General features: G+C 42.5%; 1 protein-coding gene across 1 annotated transcript in view; it reads left to right on the plus strand.

The window, feature by feature from the left end:
* Positions 1-2091: 2091 nt before the first annotated feature.
* Positions 2092-22517, plus strand: part of LOC125485368 (DENN domain-containing protein 5B-like) — a 105973-nt gene continuing 85547 nt past the window's right edge. The window contains exon 1 of the mRNA XM_048607811.1: positions 2092-2341. Within this exon, the coding sequence (XP_048463768.1) occupies positions 2242-2341 (100 nt within the window). The 5' untranslated portion in view covers positions 2092-2241. The remainder of the gene's footprint in view (positions 2342-22517) is intronic.

A 22517-nucleotide genomic window follows, 5' to 3' on the forward strand; every position in this document is an offset into this window, starting at 1 on the left:
TATGGAAAGCTCTCCTTCATTGGCAGAAGTATAGACTACAAAAGTGGGGATATAGAAATGAAACTGCATAAGACTCTGGCGAGGCCACAACTGGATTATTGTGTGCTGTTCTGGCCACCACATTTCAGGAAAGTTACAACATTAAAGAAAGTAGTTGCTTTGTAAAGAGTGCAGAGAAGATTTGCCAGCATGTTGCCAGGGCTGGGGAACTGTAGTAACAAGGTGAGATTGGAGAGGTTGGGATTGCTTTCCTTGGAGTGGAGAGGCTGAGGAATGACACATACGAGATATACAGTATTGTTAGGAACACACATAGAGTAGACAGGAGGAACCTGTTTCCCTTGGCAGGGAGTTCAAAAAGCAGGGGTCGTAGACTCAAGCGAAGCGGCAGAAGGATTAGAGGGGACGGGAAGAAAAACTTTATTTACGCAGAGGATGGTAGGTGTCTGGAATTTGCTGCCTGAGTTGGTGATGGAGGAAGAGACCCTAAACTGTTTTAAAAATTACCTGGTTCTGTACTTTAAATGCTGTAAGCTGCAGGACCATGGGCCGTCTGCAGGAAGATGGAATTAGAAAGAGCATCGGGGTGTTTTGGGGTCAGCATGGACAAAATGGGTTGAATGGCCCCCTTCTGTGCTGTATCATTCCTGCACCTGATGAAGGGGCTGCGCTTTGAAAGCTTGTGATTTCAAATAAACCTGTTGGACTATAACCTGGTGCCATGTGACTTCTGACTTTGCCCACCCCAGTCCGACACCGGCACCTCCACATCGTATCATTCTTATGGTTCCTAACTGAGACAGAGGGTCTCATGAGGAGAGGGTGTCTCACTCTGCCTTGCTCTTGAGTCAGTATAGGTCTTCCCATTCGATTTTCTCCAGACATCTTTAGTGTTTGTGCAAAGGTGAAAATACTTCACACCTGTGCTAAACTTTTCACGCTTATGTTTAAATTGTTTCTTGTCTCTGTGTATTTGCAAGACCCTGTGAATTTCCAAACCCTGTGCCCCCTGTGAATCTGTCATTCCCTCATTCCTGCCTCTTCCCTCCCCTCATCAATGATGGCATGCCATTAGTTACGTGGACCCCTCGCTCTGAAATGTGGGGTGACCAACCATGAGGTGTTGCTGTCACTGAGTTACAACAGTCCTGCTCCTGCTGTAAGAGAGAGCTGGTCTCACACATCCAGCTCCTCCAGCTCCCCCCGCCCCCACCTTTCACAGGCCTCCCCCTGACTTCCAATCACACAGATCTCTCCCCAACCACCCCTCCCTCCTTCCCACAGATTTTATTGAGGGATCACCACAGATTTCAAGGCTTGACAGTGGGGCAAGGTATTTTGGAAGCTCAGCATGCATCATACCAAGGGTTAGGTGGGATCTGGCTAGATAGGGTTATAAAAAAGTTTATAGAATCATGAGGGGCATGGATGGGGGTGAATAGTCAAGATCTTTTCCCCAGAGTTAGGGGAGTCCAAAATGAGAGGGCATAGGTTTAAGGTGAGAGGGGGAAGATTTAAAAGGGATCCAAAGGGGCAACTTTTTCACACAGAGGCTGATGGGTGTGTGGAATGAGCTGCCAGAGGAAGTGGTGGAGGCTGGTACAATGACAACATTTAAAAGGCATCTGGGTGGGTACATGAATAGGAAGGATTTCGGGGGTAGGGGCAAAGGCTGGCAAATGGGTCTAGATTAATTTAGGAAATCTGATAGGGACAGACGGGTTAGACTGAAGGGTCTGTTTCCATGCTGTACAGCTCTATGACTGTATTTCCTCCTCTCAGTATATTCCCATTCATTGTGTATTCCCAATAGTTTAAAACTACTGTCAGGTCGGATCATATCCTAACTCTTAAGTTGTCTGCTGATTCCAGGCTGGACATCCCTCTCTCTAAGGCTTGGAGGGGCCTGGATTTCAGGTGCTCGTAGGAAGACGAAGGATTGAACAAGATGTAGGCGAAACAAAACAAAGGCAAGGTTGGGGGAATTGGAAACTGGTTTGAAAGTGGCGCCTGCAGTGCGTCAGGAGGCAGTGTGGGGAGCGAGAGAGGGAGTGAACACACACACACACACACACACACAGAGTGGAGAGAGTGAGAAGGAGGTAGACGGAGAAGCAGCGCAGAGAGACACGGTGCCTGCTCAGGAAGCTCTCCCAGCCTCCGGGAGGGTGAAGAATATGGACAAGGCGGAGAGAGAATGAGCCGGAGATCAGCAGCGGTAGCAGAGCAGCGGCGGCCAAGATGAATCATAGCAGCAACTCGGGATCTTGCCGCTTCGCCGATTACTTCGTGGTGGCCGGGATCGACACTGACAGTGGACTGGAGCCCGATGAACTCTCCGGTAGGTGAGAGGGGCTGAACCCGGGCTTGGCGTGGGGGTGAACCGCGATTGCAAGGAGGACTGCCTCTTATATTCCAGTGATGGTAAACATTCACAGGAGAGCGGGGGGGTGTCTGTACATTGTAAAACAAAAAGCGTGGGGGCTTAAATATAGACCTGCTTGTGAATTTCAGCATCGGCCCTTCTGTTGTAGATATCAGACGAAATGATTCGCCCTCTGGATAAAGATGGGTTCCTGGGTGGTGTGTTTTGTTTCTTCTGTGTAATTTGGCTGACTGCAGTCAACGCAATTCGTTTTTAACTCCTTCTGCCCCGTCTGCTCCGGTGCTCCTACCCCTTCTCCCCAATATAAATTAAAGAGGGCACAGATTCACGCGTCCAAGTGGCTGGTCTGAAACGGTGTTGGTCACCGGGCTATTCGACCAAGGAGGGCATCGCCCTCATCCCGCCCTGCTTCACCGTCTCCACCAGCGGACTGGAGTTGTTTACTTTTTTGTTAAGAACCGACCAAAGCTCCTGTCTTTAATTTCCATGCCCCCCCCCCACCCCAGCTCCCTAAACCCTATACCCCTGCGTCCTGTTTGAGGCTGGGGTGTTGAATTCAGGACTTGGGGGCAGGTTCCAAGGGAGATGTATTCTCACAAGCCCGCTGGCTTAAATAGGAACTGATCAGCTCCGTTCTGTTACCTGCATCCAGTTGTAACCCTGCGTATTAGGGATTGTACATGACAATTTCAGCTGGGTTTGACTTTGAAAGGCACAAGTCGATGTTCCACGAGAAGAATGGCCACTGATAGGATAAATCCAGAAGTTTCCGCAGCAGTGTAGAAGCACACAGGCTGCCTCTGCCAAATTACTCTTCCCTTCTGCAGTTTGATGTTGAGGCAAGCAGAAATCTTGAAAGGTCCCTCCGATAGAACAGCTCAGAAAAGTGCTGCATTGCTGTTGGAACAGAGACGTGTGTAGGACTTAACTGCGCTGTTCTGTCCAGTAAAATTCTCTTACTGAGTAAAGTTGACCATGGTTCCATTGAGTACATGATGTGGCGATCTGGATCAGGAGTGGTTTGTTTGGTGTGAGGGTGACCCTAGGTGAAATTCATGTCTTGGGCAGTCTTTCAGAAATGGTGTAATCTGCGTGGTTTTGTCTGCAATGTGGCCGGCTGTTCTGTAAACAAAAATACTTAAAATAATAGTAAAACTAAATGTGAAACCTTGGCTTAGTTAGAAAAAAATCTCAACTCTGAAGGTTACGAGTTCAAATCTCACTCAAGAGACTCAGCATGCAATCTAGGCTGACACTCCAATGCAATATTCAAGGGAATGTTGGAAGTGCTATCTTTTGATCGAGATGTTAAACTGAGAGGTAATATTCCCTCCAGGGTGGATGTAGAAGATAATATGGCACTATTCAAAGAATAGCAGTGGATTTATTCCCAGTGTTTTTGCATGCTAGTTATTCCTTAATGAATATCATTTAAAATAAATTATCAAGCCATTATCTTGCTGCTTGTTTGTGGGACCTTGCTGCTAATTTTCTTAAACAACAACAGCAACCACTCTTCAAACGTACTGTGCTTAATTTGGTTTCAAACATGACGGGGTGGTCCCAAAGCAGTATTCCAACAAAGCAAGTCTTCTTTCACCTTTTTAATTATGTTCATCATGTTCTTCTGTGTTAAGCAGGTTTCAGTTTCTGGAAAGCTTATATGCTTACCTGTTATTTATAATGGAGACACTCGAAAGAGCTGTATAGCCCAATTCTGCTTGTATTAGGATTGAAGGTATTGAATTGGATACTGGTTGCTGTATGTCACACTAAACTGATGGTCCAATATAAACACATTACCTCAGATACCCAGTGACTGAATGGATTAATCCAGACTGGTCTGTGCAGAGTTGGCTCAAGTTGGCCGGTTGACAGTAACTGCTATTGTAATTGGCTGGGGCCTTGCTTGTTTGACTCTTACTGGACGGTGCATGGATATCAGATGTAGGGCGAGCCTAGGATTGGGTGAAGTTGTGATGTCCCCTCATGACTAAGTGAACTGCCTGAGGATTGTGTTACTCAAGAAGACTGAGGCACTGAGAATGTATGTAATGGAGAGGACATAACAATCCATGGAATTGTGAGGCATTGATTCCAAGGGGAAGAAAGAAACTGGTCTCAGAACACTCCAACTCAGACAAAACAGTATTAAACAATTGCAAATAAGTTGTACTGTACAAACGTCAAACTTTTAAATTTAATAATTCAGTGAACTACAAGCTAAACTAATTATATTTTTTTATATGCTGAGATAAATTGTGTTATAAAACATTTGCAATATTTTCAGTCTTGGCAAGGTGTTCCTTTTCTCCTCTGTCTCAGCTCAAACCTGGATGAAACAACCTGCATTCTGCTGCATTATGCAGTGGTGCTTCGAAATACTCAGAGGTGCAGTCCACCTCTGCAATGTTAAAATGATGCACATTATCTGAATGAAAAGATCCCGCTCTAGTGATGGATGAGGTGCAGTGCCTGCCTTGCTGGGGCTATTACATATTTGCATTTTATAGCTCAAATCGTTAGCACTGCGTGGTTAAGTTAAACAATTGAGGAATTACATTCCAAACCCTCTGGCCCAATGCAGTTCCAGAGCTGAATAATAATTTTGTGATGTCCTGTTTATTGGATTAATGGAATTCAGATGAAGCCACTCTGAATTGTTCAGCTTGTAGAACAATTATTAATTTAAATGCAGTTGTTGACTGTTTTATGATGGATAATGGCAATAACAATGTTGGGTTGATGTTCAGCCTTCAGGGTTTTAATTGAGTGAAGATTAGAAATGTTTGTCATTGTCAGAAAACAGTATAATGTCTTAAGTGCCTACTCCCGGTTTGAATTGCAAGATACGTGATAAGTGAACTCATTTTCAAGCATTGAAATTATTTCTTGTTTCGAGGCATATCCATATGCATTCCATTCCTATTGTTGAGGTGCTGAAGTGGGAAGATGTACTGGGAAGCTGGCCTCTACTAGATGTGACTTATTGTGGCAGCTACTGCTCTCTGTTTGTCACACTCTTGCCTCTCAGTCCTAAGGGCAGGGGTTCATATTGAGTATACCTACGGTGATGATTCTAATTGGGCATTGAGGGAGTGCTGCAATGTCAGAAGTGCAGCTCTTTGGGTCGGTGTGAAAGATCCCTGTAATATTTGAGCAAGAGCAGAGTTAGTCTCCCCAGTGTCTTGGCAAATATTTATCTCTCAAGCAACATCACTAAAACAGATTACCTAGTCGTTATCCCATTACTGTTTGTACAATCCTGCTGCGTGCAAACTGTTTCCCTGCATTACACTGCAGAAAAAGATTTCAACGGCTGCTAAGCACTTTGGGATATGCTAAGGTCATGAAAGATGTTATATATGGATCGGTATTTGCTGCTGTGCAAACCTACGGTTTTCTAGACTAATGTTCTTTGGTCATGTCAAACAGTCTCGCTGTGACTATTATCCATGGGGTGCAGCTTCTCTAGATAATTGGTGTGGGGTGGTTGTTGATGAGTGTGTCAAGAAATTAGATTTTAAAAGATTTTGGAGAGGGGTGAGAGTGGGGATATAATTTTTTTTGGACAGGACTATTTAGTAGTGTGGAGCTTAGCAGATTTGCTAGTCAGAAGTGTTATGTTTTTTGATACAAAACACTTCGGTTTTGATTTGCTAGCTTTGATTCTTTGGGGAGCAAAACCTTTTTGTTTGCATTTTTCCCCATCAAAGAACCAACAGCTGAAGCACAAATCTTTAAATTGTTCTCCAGCACCGTTCTGAGCCTGAGTGATCTTTTCTGTTCGCTGCATGGGGTGTGAATTTATAAGCATCCCAGCTTGCAAGTCCTGAATCAGTCTTTCGACACCTGGAATCATGTTTATGGCAATTTCCCATTGTGTTGTATTTCATATAGCACTGGAATGGGAAATGTTCTGTGACTGGCTCGCGTACTGTCAGTACTTCCCGATACCTATTCTGCCTTGAATAGCCTTTTTTGAAATGGCTCATTTGTATTTTCCCATGTCTTCAATCCAACACGATTGCTAAAATATGCACAACAATCCTTACCCTCCTCTGTCACAATGAGAAGGAGTTGAGAGATTATTTGGCACAGCGTTTTCAGAGCAGCTCTGCCATATGCCCTGATTTGCTGGATTAAGACCCCCAGTCAATACTTCCCTCTCTCAGTGAATTTAAAAGGGCTGAAAGATTGAATTATCAGGACATATTGCATTAGTTTGGTTTGTTGGCTTTAGAGTGTTGAAGGGTGATCTAATCAAAGTGTTTAAAATGATAAAAATGGATTCAATAGGGTGGATAAACTGCTTCCAGAAGAAGGGGGAATGACCTTCAACTTAAAATCCGTGCCATTCAGAAGTCTATTCAGGAAGTGTTTTTTTTCCACTCACTTGGGAGAAGACATCTTTAAATCACTGCCCAAAAAATGTTAAGACTGGGAATCGAGTGCAAATCTCAGAATCGCCACTGATACATACTTGATGGCCAATTTAAAGGGTTACAGAACCAAAGTGGGTAAAAATGAAGAGATAACAAGGTGTAGAGCTGGATGAACACAGCAGGCCAAGCAGCATCAGAGGAGCAGGAAGGCTGATGTTTTGGGCCTAGAAAAATGAAGATGTCCACCAGAAGAGTTTGGCTGATATACAGAACTGAGATGAGGGGTTAAATGAACTCTGTTACTTGTCATTCAGATCTGGGGACATATGGGGGGGGCGGGGGGGGGAGTCTTCCTGTTTTAGCCATTGCCCTGTGGGAGTCGAGTTAAGAAGAGGGTTTAAATAAAACAACGTGACTGGTGGCCAAATGGTGTTTATCACCCAACGCTCCGATTTTTCTCAGCACTTTGTTTAGCCTTCCTTTTCCCTGGCACAGCTTTCTTTGGCCTTGCTGGTGGTACAGTCTGGAGCAGAGATTTCTCCATAGCCACTATCAAAGGCGATTTATGATTTGTCAGCAGGGAGTAGGATTCATGTTTGCCCAGCTGACTGTATACATTATTTCCCCATTCCATTAGTTCCTGGATACCACAAAAAATTGGCATCAGTGTCAGCTGCAACGTTCCTCTGAGTTAGGCACAGATAATTTTTACACTTGCATTGTCAGACCGTGCTAACTGTTTAATATTCTGGCAGGATGTCAGCTGTGGCTCAGTGGGTAGCCCTTTCGCCCCTGAGTCAGACTTGTGGATTGGAGTTCGACTCCAGCAATCAAAGCACAGAGCCTAGGCTCACGCTTTAGTGCAAATCTGAGGAAGCGCTGTGCCGTTGGACATGTGTTTGCTTTTGAATAAAATGGTAAGGCACGTCGATGCCTTGTGGAGGTCCAGGAACATTCTCCGCTGTATCCCTCAACATCTAAAACGGACAACACAATCGTTTATCTCGCACCCCCCCTCCTTCCCCACCTCAAATGCCTATGGGATCTTGCTATGCACAAATCAGTTGCTGGCTTTCCCACATTGCAGCTCTTAACTATTTGGTGGAAAGCACTTTGCAATGGACCCGAAGTCATGAGCGGTGCTACACAGATGCAATCTCACATCTTAAATTTTGGGAAAACAGGCTTCACTATTGTACTCAGCCCCTGGTGCCCATCCTGGAGCAGTGAAGCACAATATTTTCTGTGTGATGGTGAAAGTATTTTTGTGATTATTCCCAAGTGGCTGTTTTGTTGCTGGTATTTCAGTGAAACAAGATGGTGGCTGTGTGTAAAACCTGTTCACCACATCCACTTGAATGGTGACAAAAGTCAAACAATCTCAGATTCTATCAGTCCGTAACTAGGTTTTTAAAAATTAGTTCTTTGAATCTGGTTGTTGGTGGCATGGGCTCCTTGATATCATACTGCATCAAATACTGGCTGGAAGTCAAGGGCAGTCACTCTCACCTTGTCTCTGGAATTTAAATTTTGTGTCCATGGTTCTGCAGAGGCTATAATGTGATTTGGAAAGCGTTAAAGAGCAGGTTATTGTTGTGTCAACATAAATGATGGAGCTTTCAACAACATTCTCCAGCAGAATGCTCAACGAGTTAATTGGGAAGGTGGTATTTGGCTGGATTGGAGGTGTCCTGCTTTTTAATTGTTGGCTCATATCTACACACTCACCCCACTGCCAGGTTGATCACTCTAATGGTAATGCTTGAGCAGGAGCACAAGTCTTCAGGATCAACGTTGTAAGGACCCATAGCCCTAGGTGCACAGAGTCTTCTGTGTTGGGAAGGGTGAGTCAAATTGGGTGAAGATTAATATCTGAGTTGGTGAAGACATTGGGATGAGGGGGATTGCTCACTGGGCATTTCTAGCTTATTTGTAAACACTTCAGCGTTATCTTTAGCACCGAGCACTGGCTCTGCCACCACTGACATGAGGATGCTTACTGGTTCCTCTAATTAGTTGTCTCATTGTCCACTGCATTTCAAGATGGGTAGTGCAGCGCTGCAGAACTTGGATCCAACATGTTCGCTTTGTGATTGCTTTAGCTTTGTTTGTTGAATGCTCTTTACTCATTAACTGGACGAGGGCGTTGCTGGCTATGCAGCATTTATTGCCCATCCCTAATTGCTCAGAGGGGAGCTCAGAGTCAACCACATTGCTGTGGGTCTGGAGTCACATTGTAGGCCAGACCAGGTAAGGATGGTAGTTTCCTTCCCTAAAGGACATTAGTGAACCAGATGGGTTTTTCCAGACGATTGACAATGAGTTTATGGTCGTCATAATTCCAGATATTTTATTGAATCCAAATCACACCATCTGCCGTGGCGGGATTTGTACCCAGGTCCCCAGAATGTTATCTGGGTCTCTGGATTAATAGCCCAGTGATAATACCACGAGGCAATCGCCCTCCCCCCCATGCAGCATTCAGCACACCAGTAGTTCTGTGTTGGCATTTGCCAACTGATTTTCAGGTCTGCCTGGTGCTGGTCCTGGCATGCTCTCCTCATGAAATTAAAGTTTTGTCCCATGGCATCACCAATGAGTGAGAAACTTGCTGGACCAATCATCAGGTTAAACATTGTTGAGGAATAAGATTCTGCTGCTGCAACTGGCCTCCAGTGTCTCGTGGAGACCCAGTTTGTATCTGCTGGTTCTGAGGAGAATCCATGCCATTTAACATAGTGGTAGCTCCACATGGCGCGGTGGGAAGGTGGGAATTGTGTCCATGGAGACATTCGCATACACAATAGGTAGATTGGTGAGAACAACTTGGTTTTCTCCTTACGTCGGTGATACTACAGAGCCACCTTGAGGGGCATGTACAGGGTGAATAGTCAAAGTCTTTTTTCCCAGGGTGGGGGAGTCCAAAACTAGAGGGCATAGGTTTAAGGTAAGAGGGGAAAGATTTAAAGAGAACCGAAGGTGCAACTTTTTCAGAGGGTGGTGCATGCATGGAATGAGCTGCCAGAGGAAGTGGTGGAGGCTGGTACAATTACAACATTTAAAAGGCATCTGGATGGGTAAATGAATAGGAAAGGTTTAGAGGGATACAGGCCAATTCTTGGCAAATTGGACTAAATTAAGTTAGCATATCAGGTCAGCGTGGACAAATTGGACTGAAGGGTCTGTTTCCATGCCGTACAACTTTATGACTCTCTGTCCCAATGTACATCACCACGAATATGTTCTATGTCCTCACTACCCTTTGTGCTTCTTGGAAATGGTGTTGATGTGGAGGAGTATTGATTCATTATCTGGAAGGATGGGGAGTGGTTGGTTATTAGGAGGTGGTAAGCAACAGGAAGTCCCTTTACCCATGTCTGACCACAATGCCACGTGAATGTATGGTGTGCAGAATCAATATTGAGGGCTAACAGGAGACTTCCTCCCATCAGTATGCTACTGTGTTGGCATCTAAAGAGGATCTCTCCCCTCTGCCACCAGTGGCAAAGAACATACCTTAGTATGGTGAGAGAAGAGTCTTGCACCAAACCAGCTCTGCGTATGATTAGCCTGTGGGACAGCTCTCCCAGCATTAACACGGAGCCCTGGATATTACTGTGGAAAAGTTTGCAGTGTCCACTGCGCTGTGTGTGACTTTGTGAGGTACCTCATTGTCCAATTTTTGTTCTTTGTTATCATTTTGCACAGCACTTGGATTAGAATTGGGATCTTGTTAAGCTATTTCAGATTCCACCACTTGGTGTGGATTTGACCAGACTGAGTAATGATGGTGGGTTTGCTTCATTAGGGAATGTTAGGGAACTAGAATGGTTTTTATGATAATCCACTAGTTTATGGCCCCATTAATGATACTAGATCTTAGTTCCAGATTTATTCAATTAACTTTGCTTCCAACTGCCATATTAGAATTTGAACATCTCTGTCTGGGTCACTGTCTATAGTTCTGGGTCACTAACAGTAACATATAGACTGTACCATGCCCACTGATGTAGTGTATATAGAGAGTCAACAGCTTTTTGATAAAGTCTAACAGAGTGAACTTGTTAGGGAAATCAAGGTCTTTGGGATTAAAGAGTCAGTAATTTCATTGAAACAGACTTGGCAAAGTGACAGCAGAACAGAGGTGAAATGTTGTTTATCAGTGCGTATAGTAGTGTTCCATGGAGACTAGTGTTGGGATCAGTATATACAATTTTGTGATATATAATTTTGATTAGGCCTGAGGCATAAAGTCAAAGTTTGCTGCAAGACACAGAACTCAGGAATGTAGCACACAGCAAGGAGGAGAAGAACAGATTACAGGAGGGAACAAAAATCAGGAATGGCTGGAAAAGCTCAGCAGGTCTTGCAGCATCCAAGAAAAGAACTGAGAAAGGTCACTGGATCCAAAACGTTAACTTTGATTTCTCTTCACAGATGCTGCAAGACCTGCTGAGCTTTTCCAGCAATTTCTGTTTTTGTTTCTGATTTACAGCATCCACGGTTGTTTCGGTTTTTATAGAACGAACAAAAGTGTTTGAAGTTGAGATTGCTTTTGTACAGAGCACAAAAGCAACAAAGTTAAGGCTAAATCTTTATACATTATTGGTTAGGCCTCAGCTGGAGTAATATGTTCAATTCTGAGCATACACTATTACAACACTTGATAAGGGTATGGAAGAGATTTCCTGAGATAATACCAGGGATGAGGGGTGCCGATTTTGTGAAGAGGTTAGAAAGCTTGGGTTTCCTGACTTAAAGCAGAGAAGGTGATCAGATGACTTGAAAATTCTGAATGGTTTTTTGACAGAGTACCTAAAATGTATTCAGTGGCAGAAGGGTCATTTTAAGGATGGATACAGATTTCAGATCCATTGGTAAAAGAAGCAAAAGCAACATGTAAAAAAAAATTATGCAGTCGGTTGTTTTGGCCTGTATTATAGCCATTGCCTGCAAGTGTGATGGCAGCACATTCAATAACTATCAGCTAACTATTTGAAGGGGGAGAGTTTGCAGGGCTGTGAGGAAGGAGCAGGGGAATGAAAAGGCTTTGGATAACGTTTTCAAGAAGCAAGCGTAAGCATGATGTGCTTAAACCAAATCCTTTGTCTGCACAGTATTTGCTAATGAACCTTGGAGGCAAAGGGCCACATGAGATTGGTGTAATTCAATGACGCCAAATTTCATTAGTAAATTGACTGCACCATGCTCTGCGTTAAAAACCGACAACAGGAAATTATAGCAGTGTCATTAAGCTGTCAGCAAATTGTAAGGATGGGTGGAAGAATTTCCTTACTGTCTTTGCTTACATTGCAGAGATCTAACTAGACCCATTCTTACATCTTTCTAAGTGTGAGTTGGCACTGAAAAAACATGTTCAAATCACAGAACTGTACAGCCAAGGAGGCTATTCTGCCCATCTTGCTGGTGCCAGCACTTTGAAAGAGCTATCCAGTCAACAAAGGAATCCCTTAACTCCTGAAAGTCCAATTTCTTTGACAGGAAATTTGAAAAGATTTTATTTAATGTAGTTTGATGATTGAGCCAGTGTAAAAATACAAGTGAAATACTGTTGGGTAAAGAGCAGCAATATTCGGAAAAGCAACTTAAAATGATGAATGAAGAGCATTGCAGGTTTAAGTATAATCTTTCACTTCTCAGAGCCCATATTAGTTGCAATATGCTAAATAAATTTTGTTCAAGTCAGTCATTACATACTAGGGGTAAATGAGACATGATATATTGTGTTGAAAATGCCTGCAGTGGGAATGAATGAGATGTGGTTTGTTGTGCTTTGTGGGGATGAAGAAACTATCTCGGAATGCAGAATTAATTTATGCTATTTTGTACAAGCTTGACTGAATATTAATGTTTGTACCAAACTCCTTCAGTCAATCTGCAGGGCAAGTGAACAGATAATAGGGTAGCGCTGCTCAGTTAGCATCTTATCTCTCATTGCTTTAGCGATGAGCTTGACAGTAATTCTGAGAGATTCTGGGTCCCTCCAGTAATCTATCAAACCCTGTCATTTTCAGCAAAGACTCCAGCTTCTGGTCATTCAAAGCTGTCATGTCCTTCATGTGATTGGATGCCTTGCACAAGTTAACGTCTCCATGTGTTTGCTTTCAGTGACCAAATGGTGTTCAAACACCATCTGAACTCAAAGGTCAGTCTTCATCGGTGAACGGGGTAGTTAAGTAGTAAATCTTTAGTGTGCTTTTTGAAGTAGCACCCGTGAGTTGAGCATGGATACTCTTGTGTGACTTATGGCTCTGGGGATGTGCAACTCAATGTGGTTGACTGGCCCCTGTTAGTGTAATGCCCAAATCGGGCTTTCTGTCTCCTTTCCTGATCACAGAATCTGTCATAGTACAAGCAACAGAGCATGCCATGAAGTAGAGGTTTATAATGATTTCACGATGAAGAATCTGCATTTTGTCTACTAATTGCATCAATAAAATATAATATACTCCAAAACAGCACTGGGGAAGTGCTGCACTGTTTCAGGTGCCATCTTTCAAGTCAAGTATTAAACCAAAATCCTGTCTCTTCCCTGAGGTGAATGTAGAATATCCCACCGCACTATTTCGAAGGCAGCTGGTGATGATCTCCCAGGTGCCAATATTTGTCCCTCTGCAACACCAAAGCATAGTGATTGTGATAACATTGCCGCTTATGGGATCTTGTCTGCAAATTGGATCCCACGTTTCCAACATTACAACAAGAGATTACACTTGAAAGTGCCTCTTCATCAGCTGTAAGGCACTATAATAATGCAAGTTCTTCCATTTCACTGCCTGTGGTTTTCTAAGAGTTTTACGATACAGAGAAAGAGATCCTTCAGTGCATCATGTCTATAATGCTTATCAAGCATCATCTACTCGCATCCCATTTTCCATCATTTGACCTCTAGCCCTGTCGACATTTCCTAATCAACTTGTTCTTAAACATCTCTGGAGCAGGTGGAACATGAACCCGGGCCTCCTGGCTTAAAGGCAGGGACATTATCACTGTGCCACAAAAGTCCTTAAGCCCTGTATGCTTTGGCGTGTCAACTTGTTCATCTAAGTACAACCTAAATGTCGAGGTTGGTGTTTCACAAACATTGTGATTTTTGCTTTGAGGTTTCTGTTGGATCTTCGCATTGTGATTAGTTTAGACCCATGAAAGAGGGAAATAAACTTTGTGGTCATTTAAAAAAAAATGCATCAATGCAATGGGTGTTTCTGTCTTATTAATCTGTGAGTTAAGGCCACCAGGCTTGTTGCTGTGTACGGAAATAAAACTTACTTTTACAATGTAATAAATCAACTTTTTTTAATCTAGTAAAATGTCCTTTTGAAAATTGGATGGGTCTTCAATATTTTGTACTTGTTGTGTTTTCACTGGCTGGATATAGAAAATAATAATTCATGATCTTGTCTTGGTTCTATCTGGCTTTGCAGTCGGTTAAGTCTCAGCCTTAGTTGAAGTGAATGAAAAGTTGGATTTAGCCGTGAAGCTTTTACTTGGTGGCACTGGCTTATCACAGTCCAGGCTGAGAAATGTCCACTCAGCTTCTCCTATCTATCCTTGACTGCATTTACTCAGAACAGATTTAGTCAGAGATCTAATGTAGACATCTTCTGTCATTTTCACACTGAAGCAAGACTCTTTATCTATAATGTAGGGAGAGAGCTAATTCGCTGAGGTCATTAAGTGTGTGGCTGACCCCTGTTCTGTTACCAGAGCGACCAAGAGCTACAGAGAGGCTGTAGGTACAGTTTCCTATTTACGCCTGTATTCTACTTTTTCAGAAGGACTTTGCGTATTACCAGGTGGGGAGGAGAGGAGTCTTAGAATTGACTGTCACACCCTTGACATCCAACCTCTCCTCCTTTTCAGCCATTGGGTCCTATGCTGTAGCACTCCCTCCTTTAACCTCAGTGACTGTCCATTTTCTCTCCTCCAATTAGCTGCTCCCCTCATTATAACCAACCTCTATGATTATGTTTTTGGTCATCCCTCCCAAATCATCATCTTTAGCCTAATCTTTTTTCTGGTAACATTTCAAGTGAAGCACCTTGGGATGTTTTACTGTGAGTTTAAGGTGCTATATAAATGCATTTTGCTGCTGTTCTCTTGTACTCCTCTGATCTTTTCATGGAGAAAATTGTCTCTTTTTGAATGGTCTGTTGGTCACTAGCATATCCTAAATGTTAGTTTGGATTTCCTGTGACAATAGAGATGTCTGTCTAACTCTCGTGTTTCAATCTGTAGCTTTTATCTTTGAGATGCCACTGATTATTGGAATGCACCATGTTTTAATGTGGCTTCTGAGCCCTGGACAGTAAAGACTCATCATTTGTGAATTTGTCTATCTGCACAAAATATCATACAGGTCCAATGTTCAATTTTGAGGGGAAAAACTTGTAGAAAAAGTCAAAAAAAAATAAAGAGCTGAACTGAAAGTAAATTAAAAAGGCTGCAGTGTTCACTATTGTTACAGCGTTGTTGTGATGAGGACATAAGGAATTTGCCAGGGGATATAGATAGGTTGAGTAAGTGGGTGAAAACTTGCCAGATGGAGTTTAGTGTGGGAAAGTGTGAGGTCGTGTGCTTTGGTAAAATGTCAACTATGATTTACAAGTAGATAGAAAAAAGTGCAGCGCAGAGAGATCTGGGAATTCTTGTGCAAGAAACACAAGAAGTTAGCATGTGGGTTCAGCAAATACTCAAATGGAATTTTGACCTTTATTGTTAGGAGGTTGAAGTTTAAAAGTAGAGAAGTCTTGTTACAATGGTACAGGATGTTGGTGAGGCCACACCTGGAGTACTGTGCATGGTTTGGTCCTCATTTTTAAGAAAGAATATTTTGACATTGGATTTTGAAAGAGATTCATTAGGCTGGCTCCTGGGATAAAAGGGGTTGACGTCCAAAAACAGCTAAATAGGTTAGACCATTATTCATTAGAGTTTAGAAGAATGAAAGGTGATCTTACTGAAACAATCTGAAGGGGGCTTGATAGAGTAGTTAATGAGGGGAATGGTTCCACTAGTGAGGGAATCATGAACTATGGGACTTAGTGACAGAATAAGGGGACACTTTTAAAACTGAAAACAGAAGAAATTTCTTCTCCTAGAGAGTAGTGAATATCTGGAATATCTGGAATACCTCTGAGAGTTGTGGATGCTAGATACTGAAAGTATTTAAAAGAGGAGGGAGATAGGTTTTTTTAAAAAGATGGAGAGTTCTGAGCTATGAGGAGCTGGCAGAAAAGAAGAGTTGAGACCTGGGGCAGAGCTACTTCTGCTCCTACATCTTATATTCTTAAGAAATGATTATGTATTTCTTATGGTATTCAACAATTTGTCTAAAAGGACCTTTTATATATATGTTAAAAAATTGCTTTTATTGTCTTTTATCTTCTACTATACACTCTACGTTGGAAATATTTGAATGGTTGGAACCTATTCAATTGACTTTTATCATAAAAGATGTGTACATGACTTCTGGGAATGATAGGACTTTACTTGGACTGTCAGATTAGTTTCTATCCCTTGGATTTAATGAGGTTTCTGATAATCCCACTGTACTGGTGTTGTCAATACAACCAACAACAGACCTCCAGTTCTTATGTATCGTTTTCATGGATTTGCATCTTACAGATTTACTTCTTCTTGTGTTCCCTATGTTAGTGTATTCCTGGTCCCCATCACGTCTGCACCAATCCTCCAAAGAGTATCCTAACCAGACCCAGTCGCCAACTCTATCCCCATAACCTTGTATTTACCATCTAGCCTGCACATCCCTGGACACTATAGGGCAATTTAGCACGGCTAATCCACCTAAGCTGCACATCTTTGGACTTTGGAAGGAAACCGGAGCACCCAAAAGAAACCTAGGCAGACAGGGGGAGAATGTGCAAACTCCACATAGACAGTCTCCCTAGGCTGGAATCAAAGCCGGATCCCTGGCGCTGAGCCAACCACTGAGCCAACGTTCCTGCCATATTGACAGAGATTTGATGGCTCCCCAAATTGCTTAGAAATCTTTGATCACATTTCACTCATGGGAAGAGAGGATTGGGGAGGAGAAACAAGCAAACTTTTGAGGTGGGGAGGGGTAGCTCTTGAGTTGAACACAAATACCAAAAATAATTAAATAAACACAGAATTGCACTGAAACCTTATTTTAAAATGGGGCTGAAGAATTAAGTGACTGAGAGGTCTAATGATGTCCTATTTTATATGCTCTTAAGTGCTCTCCCCTTATGTTGTGTATGACTTAGTCAGGCTCCACAAGCTGCAGTTTGAAATAAAGAGTTGCTCTTATTTGGTGAATAGGCCACATACAGTGCTTGGGAAAATGACATTGGCATTGAGGCTTGGGGTTGGTGGAGGGGACACACTGGATGGACATACCTGAAATGATGCACATTGACTATTGTGCTGTAATCTGCTATAGCCAGGTTCCTTGATGTTAAAAGACATAAGATATGGATGTTACAGTCAGTTAGGTGCCATCTGAAAGATGGAAAGTGTCTCTAACCCAGAATCTTCAGCTGAAATTCTAACCAGTTATTTACTTCCGGATGCCGACTTGTGAATTATTCTCTTGTGAATTTATTTTTGCATATTTCCTCTCTCTTATCTCTACCAGTTTTCTTTTTCCGCTGATATTGGATTTATCTTTAAGAGCTTCTAAGGAAACAATTATTATCGCATACTTTTTTGCTTGCATGAGGCTTGTGTTCAGATGGCAACTCAAAATATCCCAAAATGTAGGACGTGCTTCTGAGGTATGGGCAATATTGTAATTGAGGAACAGGCAGCCGCCAAATTTATGTGCAACAAGATCTCACAAAAGGCAACGTGATAGCGAGCAGAAGGGGCTGCAGGTGAGGGAACGGAAACACTTCCTCACTGATGTAGGAGCAGATAATTCAATTCACACACTGAGTTCCCTTGTACACCTGCCAGTGTGGCGTAGACCTGTTTGACTGACTGTGTTGTGTCTAATGGAAGATGGGGAGTTATAGAGTCGTAGAGTTGTACAGCATGGAAACAGACTCTTTGGCCCAACTTGTCCATGCCGAGTAGATATCCGAAAGTAATCTAGTCCCAATTTCTTGGCATTTGGCCCATATTCTTTTTAAACCCTTCCCATTCATATGTCATCAGGATGCCTTTTAAATATGATTTGCAGGTGCATTCTCGTTGTTTTGTAAACGTATACCGTTTCCAGGTTAATTATCTTTCACAGTGATATGTTTATTGTAACAGAAACTTTAACGATCAGTGGGCAAGATTCAGAACATACTCTTCGGGACAGACATCTCAGAACATTTACCGTTTGTTTCTGTCAGCAGCTGACTGGAGTATTTTACTAAGCAAGTGCTGCCAAGCCAGTAAATTATGCATTGAATTGGATTCTTTTCCAGTGTGCAGTGTATCAGATTAAAATTGGATGCGTTTCAATATTGCAGTCTGCCCAATCTTGCCAGAAGGTGCCATAAGGATTCCTTATATATCCCCCCCGCAGCCTCTTCACCCCTCTTACCTAGACTACAAACTGACTTCAGGTCAGAGATTACCCATAACGTTGTTGGGTGCCTTTTCAATTAAAATGCAGGTTGTGCCTTGCTTCCTGTAATACTATAGGCATGGGGTAAAAGCAAGAGAGTGGCACAAGGTGATGATGCTCATTTGAAGAGCTAGTATAGACACAATGAGCTGAATGGCCTTCTGCGCTATGATGATTCTGTGAATTTATTTGCAAGTAATTTTGTGTCACACTGATTAGGGGCAAACAGATAAGGAAGTTTATTATAAGTGTTCATAGAGCCATATACATTTACAATGCAGAAGATGGGAACATGGTCCTCCATGTCTATGCTATCTCTATACTAGACCAAAGCAAAATTAATTTTACTTCTGTGTTTTTTGTTCTTTCCTTCAAATAATTATCTGGTTTTACCTTAATAGGTGGAATTCCCTCTGTCTCTCTTATTCCCTATGGTGAAACTTTCAATGGTGAATAAATCCTGTGTGGAGACCCTTCCCCACCTTCTCAAAGACCTTGTCAAACTCTAATCCCATTGTCTCCGACCTGCCAAACATAGAGAGAAAAAGAAACAAAGAACTGCAGATGCTGGAAATCAGAAACAAAATGAGAAATTGCCAGAAAAGCTCAGCAGGTCTGGCAGCATCTGTGGAAAGAAAGCAGGATTAACGTTTCGGGTCCAGTGAATCATCTTCAGAACTTCGTCTCATTTTGTCTCTGCTAAATGTAGAGAGCTGGCCTTCCAGACCTACTCTGTTAAAACTTTGCATAACTTTAAAACCAATATTGAATTTTCCGCTTGCTTTCTGTAATGGAACATATTTCCTGTGTCTCAAGAAGATATCCCCCATATCTCTCAGATAAGGCTCGATAAATCACTACGGTAAAACTCATGTTATCTGGCACATATCCAGGATTGGACAGTGCTGAGTCGAAAAGGGGCCGAAGCCACTCAGTTTAAGGTAACAGTAAGAATCAAAGAAAACGTGAAATCAAGTATCTTGTCCTCCTTAGAGCCTCCCTATCTTTAATTGTTTTCACGCTAAATGCTAAAGGAAAAATACTTCAACTGTCAGAAATGCCATTTGATGTGGTGCTGGATAATGTAACTTTCACAGTTTTTTTGAGGAACGGAAGATGGAGGCTGGGTGGGTTGGGGTGCGGGGGGCGAGGTTGGATTTTACTGAACGTCACTCTAAGGAGCATAATCTGACTTTCCTGCCTGTTTTTCAATCAGAAACTTTGGACAATCTTATAAAGGGTCACCTTTTGAACGCGGGTACAAACCATATCTTTTTCTGGTCTGTCTCTTGTGTGCTCCACAATTTAGTTCAATAACCTGCCCCATACATCAGCTACTCCTCTGGGACATTTCAAGCATTAAAATCTAAAACCAGTCATTGGTCATCTGACACATTCAGAACCTTCCCACAATTCACTGCTAACGGCCCAGTTGGGTGATTCCTGTCGGTCAGTCAAACTGCCTGTTTTCGGCCATCTCCAATTCTTCTGTAACTATCAAACAAAAGCAAATTTTTTTCCTTTAAAATGACAACTTATTTTTTGATCCTTGTAGGATTTTTTTTTCCAGCATAGTCGAGAAATTTGATCATTCTAGAGATGCTGGAATAATCCTGATGGGTTTTTAACTGTAACAGCATGGGTAAGTGTGGAACAAGGTAATGCAGCTGTTTTTTTTTAAGATCTTTAGTGCACTGTTGGAAAAAAGCAGGTTCATTCGTAATTTTCCAAACCAAACTGATATATTCTTGAAAAGTTAACATTTGTTGTTTTGCATGAAAGTGCAGGAGTGTGGAAGTAATTGGATAGCACTTTCAAAGAGTGGGCGTGGATATGATGGGCTGAATGGTCTACACTGGGCTTTATCATGGTGTAATTCTATTGTATAAGAGACTGAAATGATGCTAATCTTCAGGCGGGAGAGGCACGGAGGATTTGGAAGGACATTCCAAAGACTTGACAGCTGGGAGCATGACTGTCAGCAGTGGGCAAAAGGCCAGAGCTGATTCAGGAGTAGAAGAGGCCACAATCAGATTTAGGAGAATTAGAAATGTAAAATTCTGAGGCATTGACCTTGGTCAGATCCTGGTCTCCCAGTGAGCACAGGGATGAATGGATTGCAGTGCAGGACGGGATGTGAGATAATGCATTTTAGATGTATACTTAGGAGAGAAGAGAGAGAGAGAAGGGTCAGTTTAATTAACGTGGATAGTAAAAATATCGCGGTCTACTTATATAAAGAACTGTGTATGCAGGAAATCTGAAACAGAAAGAGAAATTGCTGGAGAAGCTCACCAGATTTGGCCCTACCTCTGGAGAGAAAGCAGAATTATGTTTTGGGTCTGTCTTGAGAATTAGGTGTCCTATAACTAGGGACTGTAGTCTCCTTGCTGGGCTGGCTTGTTTGAGTTGTTGAAACCAGTCTGACTGAAATAGATTTGAAGTACAGCAGAAACTTAGCATTCTTGCTGTGCTGTGAAATCCTGTCAATGTTGTCCAATGTAATGTCTTCTCCTCATCTCCTGCTTTTGTTGTTTTTAAGTTACAATGGTCCAGGAGCATCACTGGCAAAGCATGTGTTTGTTGCCCATTGCTACTTGCTCTTGAACTGAATGGCTTGCTAGATCATCTCAGAGAATAGTTAAGAATCAACCACATTACTATGGCTCTGGAGTCACATGTCGGCCAAAACTGATATGAATGTTGGATATTGTCTTTTGAAACATGTCTGGAATTTCTCCAATGAATGGGGGAACAGCTCTCTGGATTCACAGTTGCTGTTCTTCTCATGTAAATCACAGCAGAACAAAACAGTTGGCTTTAGTGTTAATGGGATTAGGTTTTCCAAGACTGGCCAATTGTTATAAGTATTGCAAAGCACGCTGTCAGTTTCTGCAATGACCGTTTTTTCAAGCAGATGTTCTGTTTCAAATGACTGAAATGGCAACTATACTGGTGAAATATGATGGCTCACGCTACATGAACAATCCATGTCTGCATATCCAAGTGATCAGGGAAGGGGCAAGCCAGACTAAACCTCAATGTGTAGTTAGTCCTTGACCTTTGGTGAAGCAAGTATGAATTGTTGCAGTTAAAACAAGGTTCATCACCTCCACCCTAACATAGCCTCAAAACTAAAATGCCTTATCTGTTGTCTCTTTTCTTAACCCGCAGGCAGCTGAAAGATAAACTTGGTGTCAATCAATCTTGCCTCATTTTCCCATTTGTGGGAACTTGCATTGCACAGATTGCACTATAACAGTAACCCATCACTTAGTAGCCCAGGACTTTGGGTATTGCTGTACTTTTAATATTTACAATATACATTCCATGTCCAGCACAGGACTGAGGGCAAATGAATTCACATTTAAATCTATAGTACGTGTAATAGAAGCCGTATGTTCCATTGTGAGTGCCTCAATATGTTTTCAATATGCTGATTATTCTTGTCAAGTGCTTGATATCTCCTATGAAAAGATGCACCTCCAACAATGCAGCAGTCCCTTAGTTCTGCTGAGTGTTGGCCTGGAACGTAGGCTCCAGTGTCTGGCATGGGTTTTCAACTTTTCTGATGCAAACCACAAACTGCATTAACCTGATTGGATTGCTTCACCAGAGCTTTGCATTGAATCAGACGTGAGTAAACCCAAGGAGAGTATTGTGGTCAACAGAATATCCACGCACAGCAAGCAACATCAAGAGCTGATTTGGCATCTTCAATACTTAGCTCTTCCGGGAACCAATTGCTTGTTTGTTTGAAATGGACTCACTTTACATACGTCGAGGCCGTAATAATTTATTCATAGCTTTCTGATAATGAAACAATTCAGGAGAGTTGGAAGGAACACTCCGAGCACAGCAATGCTGTCACTGAAGATTCTACAGAGTTGGAGTTACTTATTTTCATTCTGACCCAGCCCATATGCGTATATAACTCAGTACAACCACTGGCCTATGGTGATAATGCCCATCTCTCTGAATCAAAAGGTTCTGGGTTCGAGGTCTACTCCAGAGACCGGAGCACGTAATCTAAGCTAACATTTCTGGTGCAGTGCTGAGGGAATGCTCCACTGTCTTTTGGGTGAGGTGTCAAACCATGGCCCCATCCCCTCTCTCTGTCAGACGCAAAAGATCTTGGTGTTCTTCCTGCTGTCTTAACCGGTATTTATCCTTCAAACAG

This window comes from Rhincodon typus, chromosome 18, assembly GCF_021869965.1.
Source record: "Rhincodon typus isolate 14 chromosome 18, sRhiTyp1.1, whole genome shotgun sequence".
Taxonomy (NCBI): Eukaryota; Metazoa; Chordata; class Chondrichthyes; order Orectolobiformes; family Rhincodontidae; genus Rhincodon; species Rhincodon typus.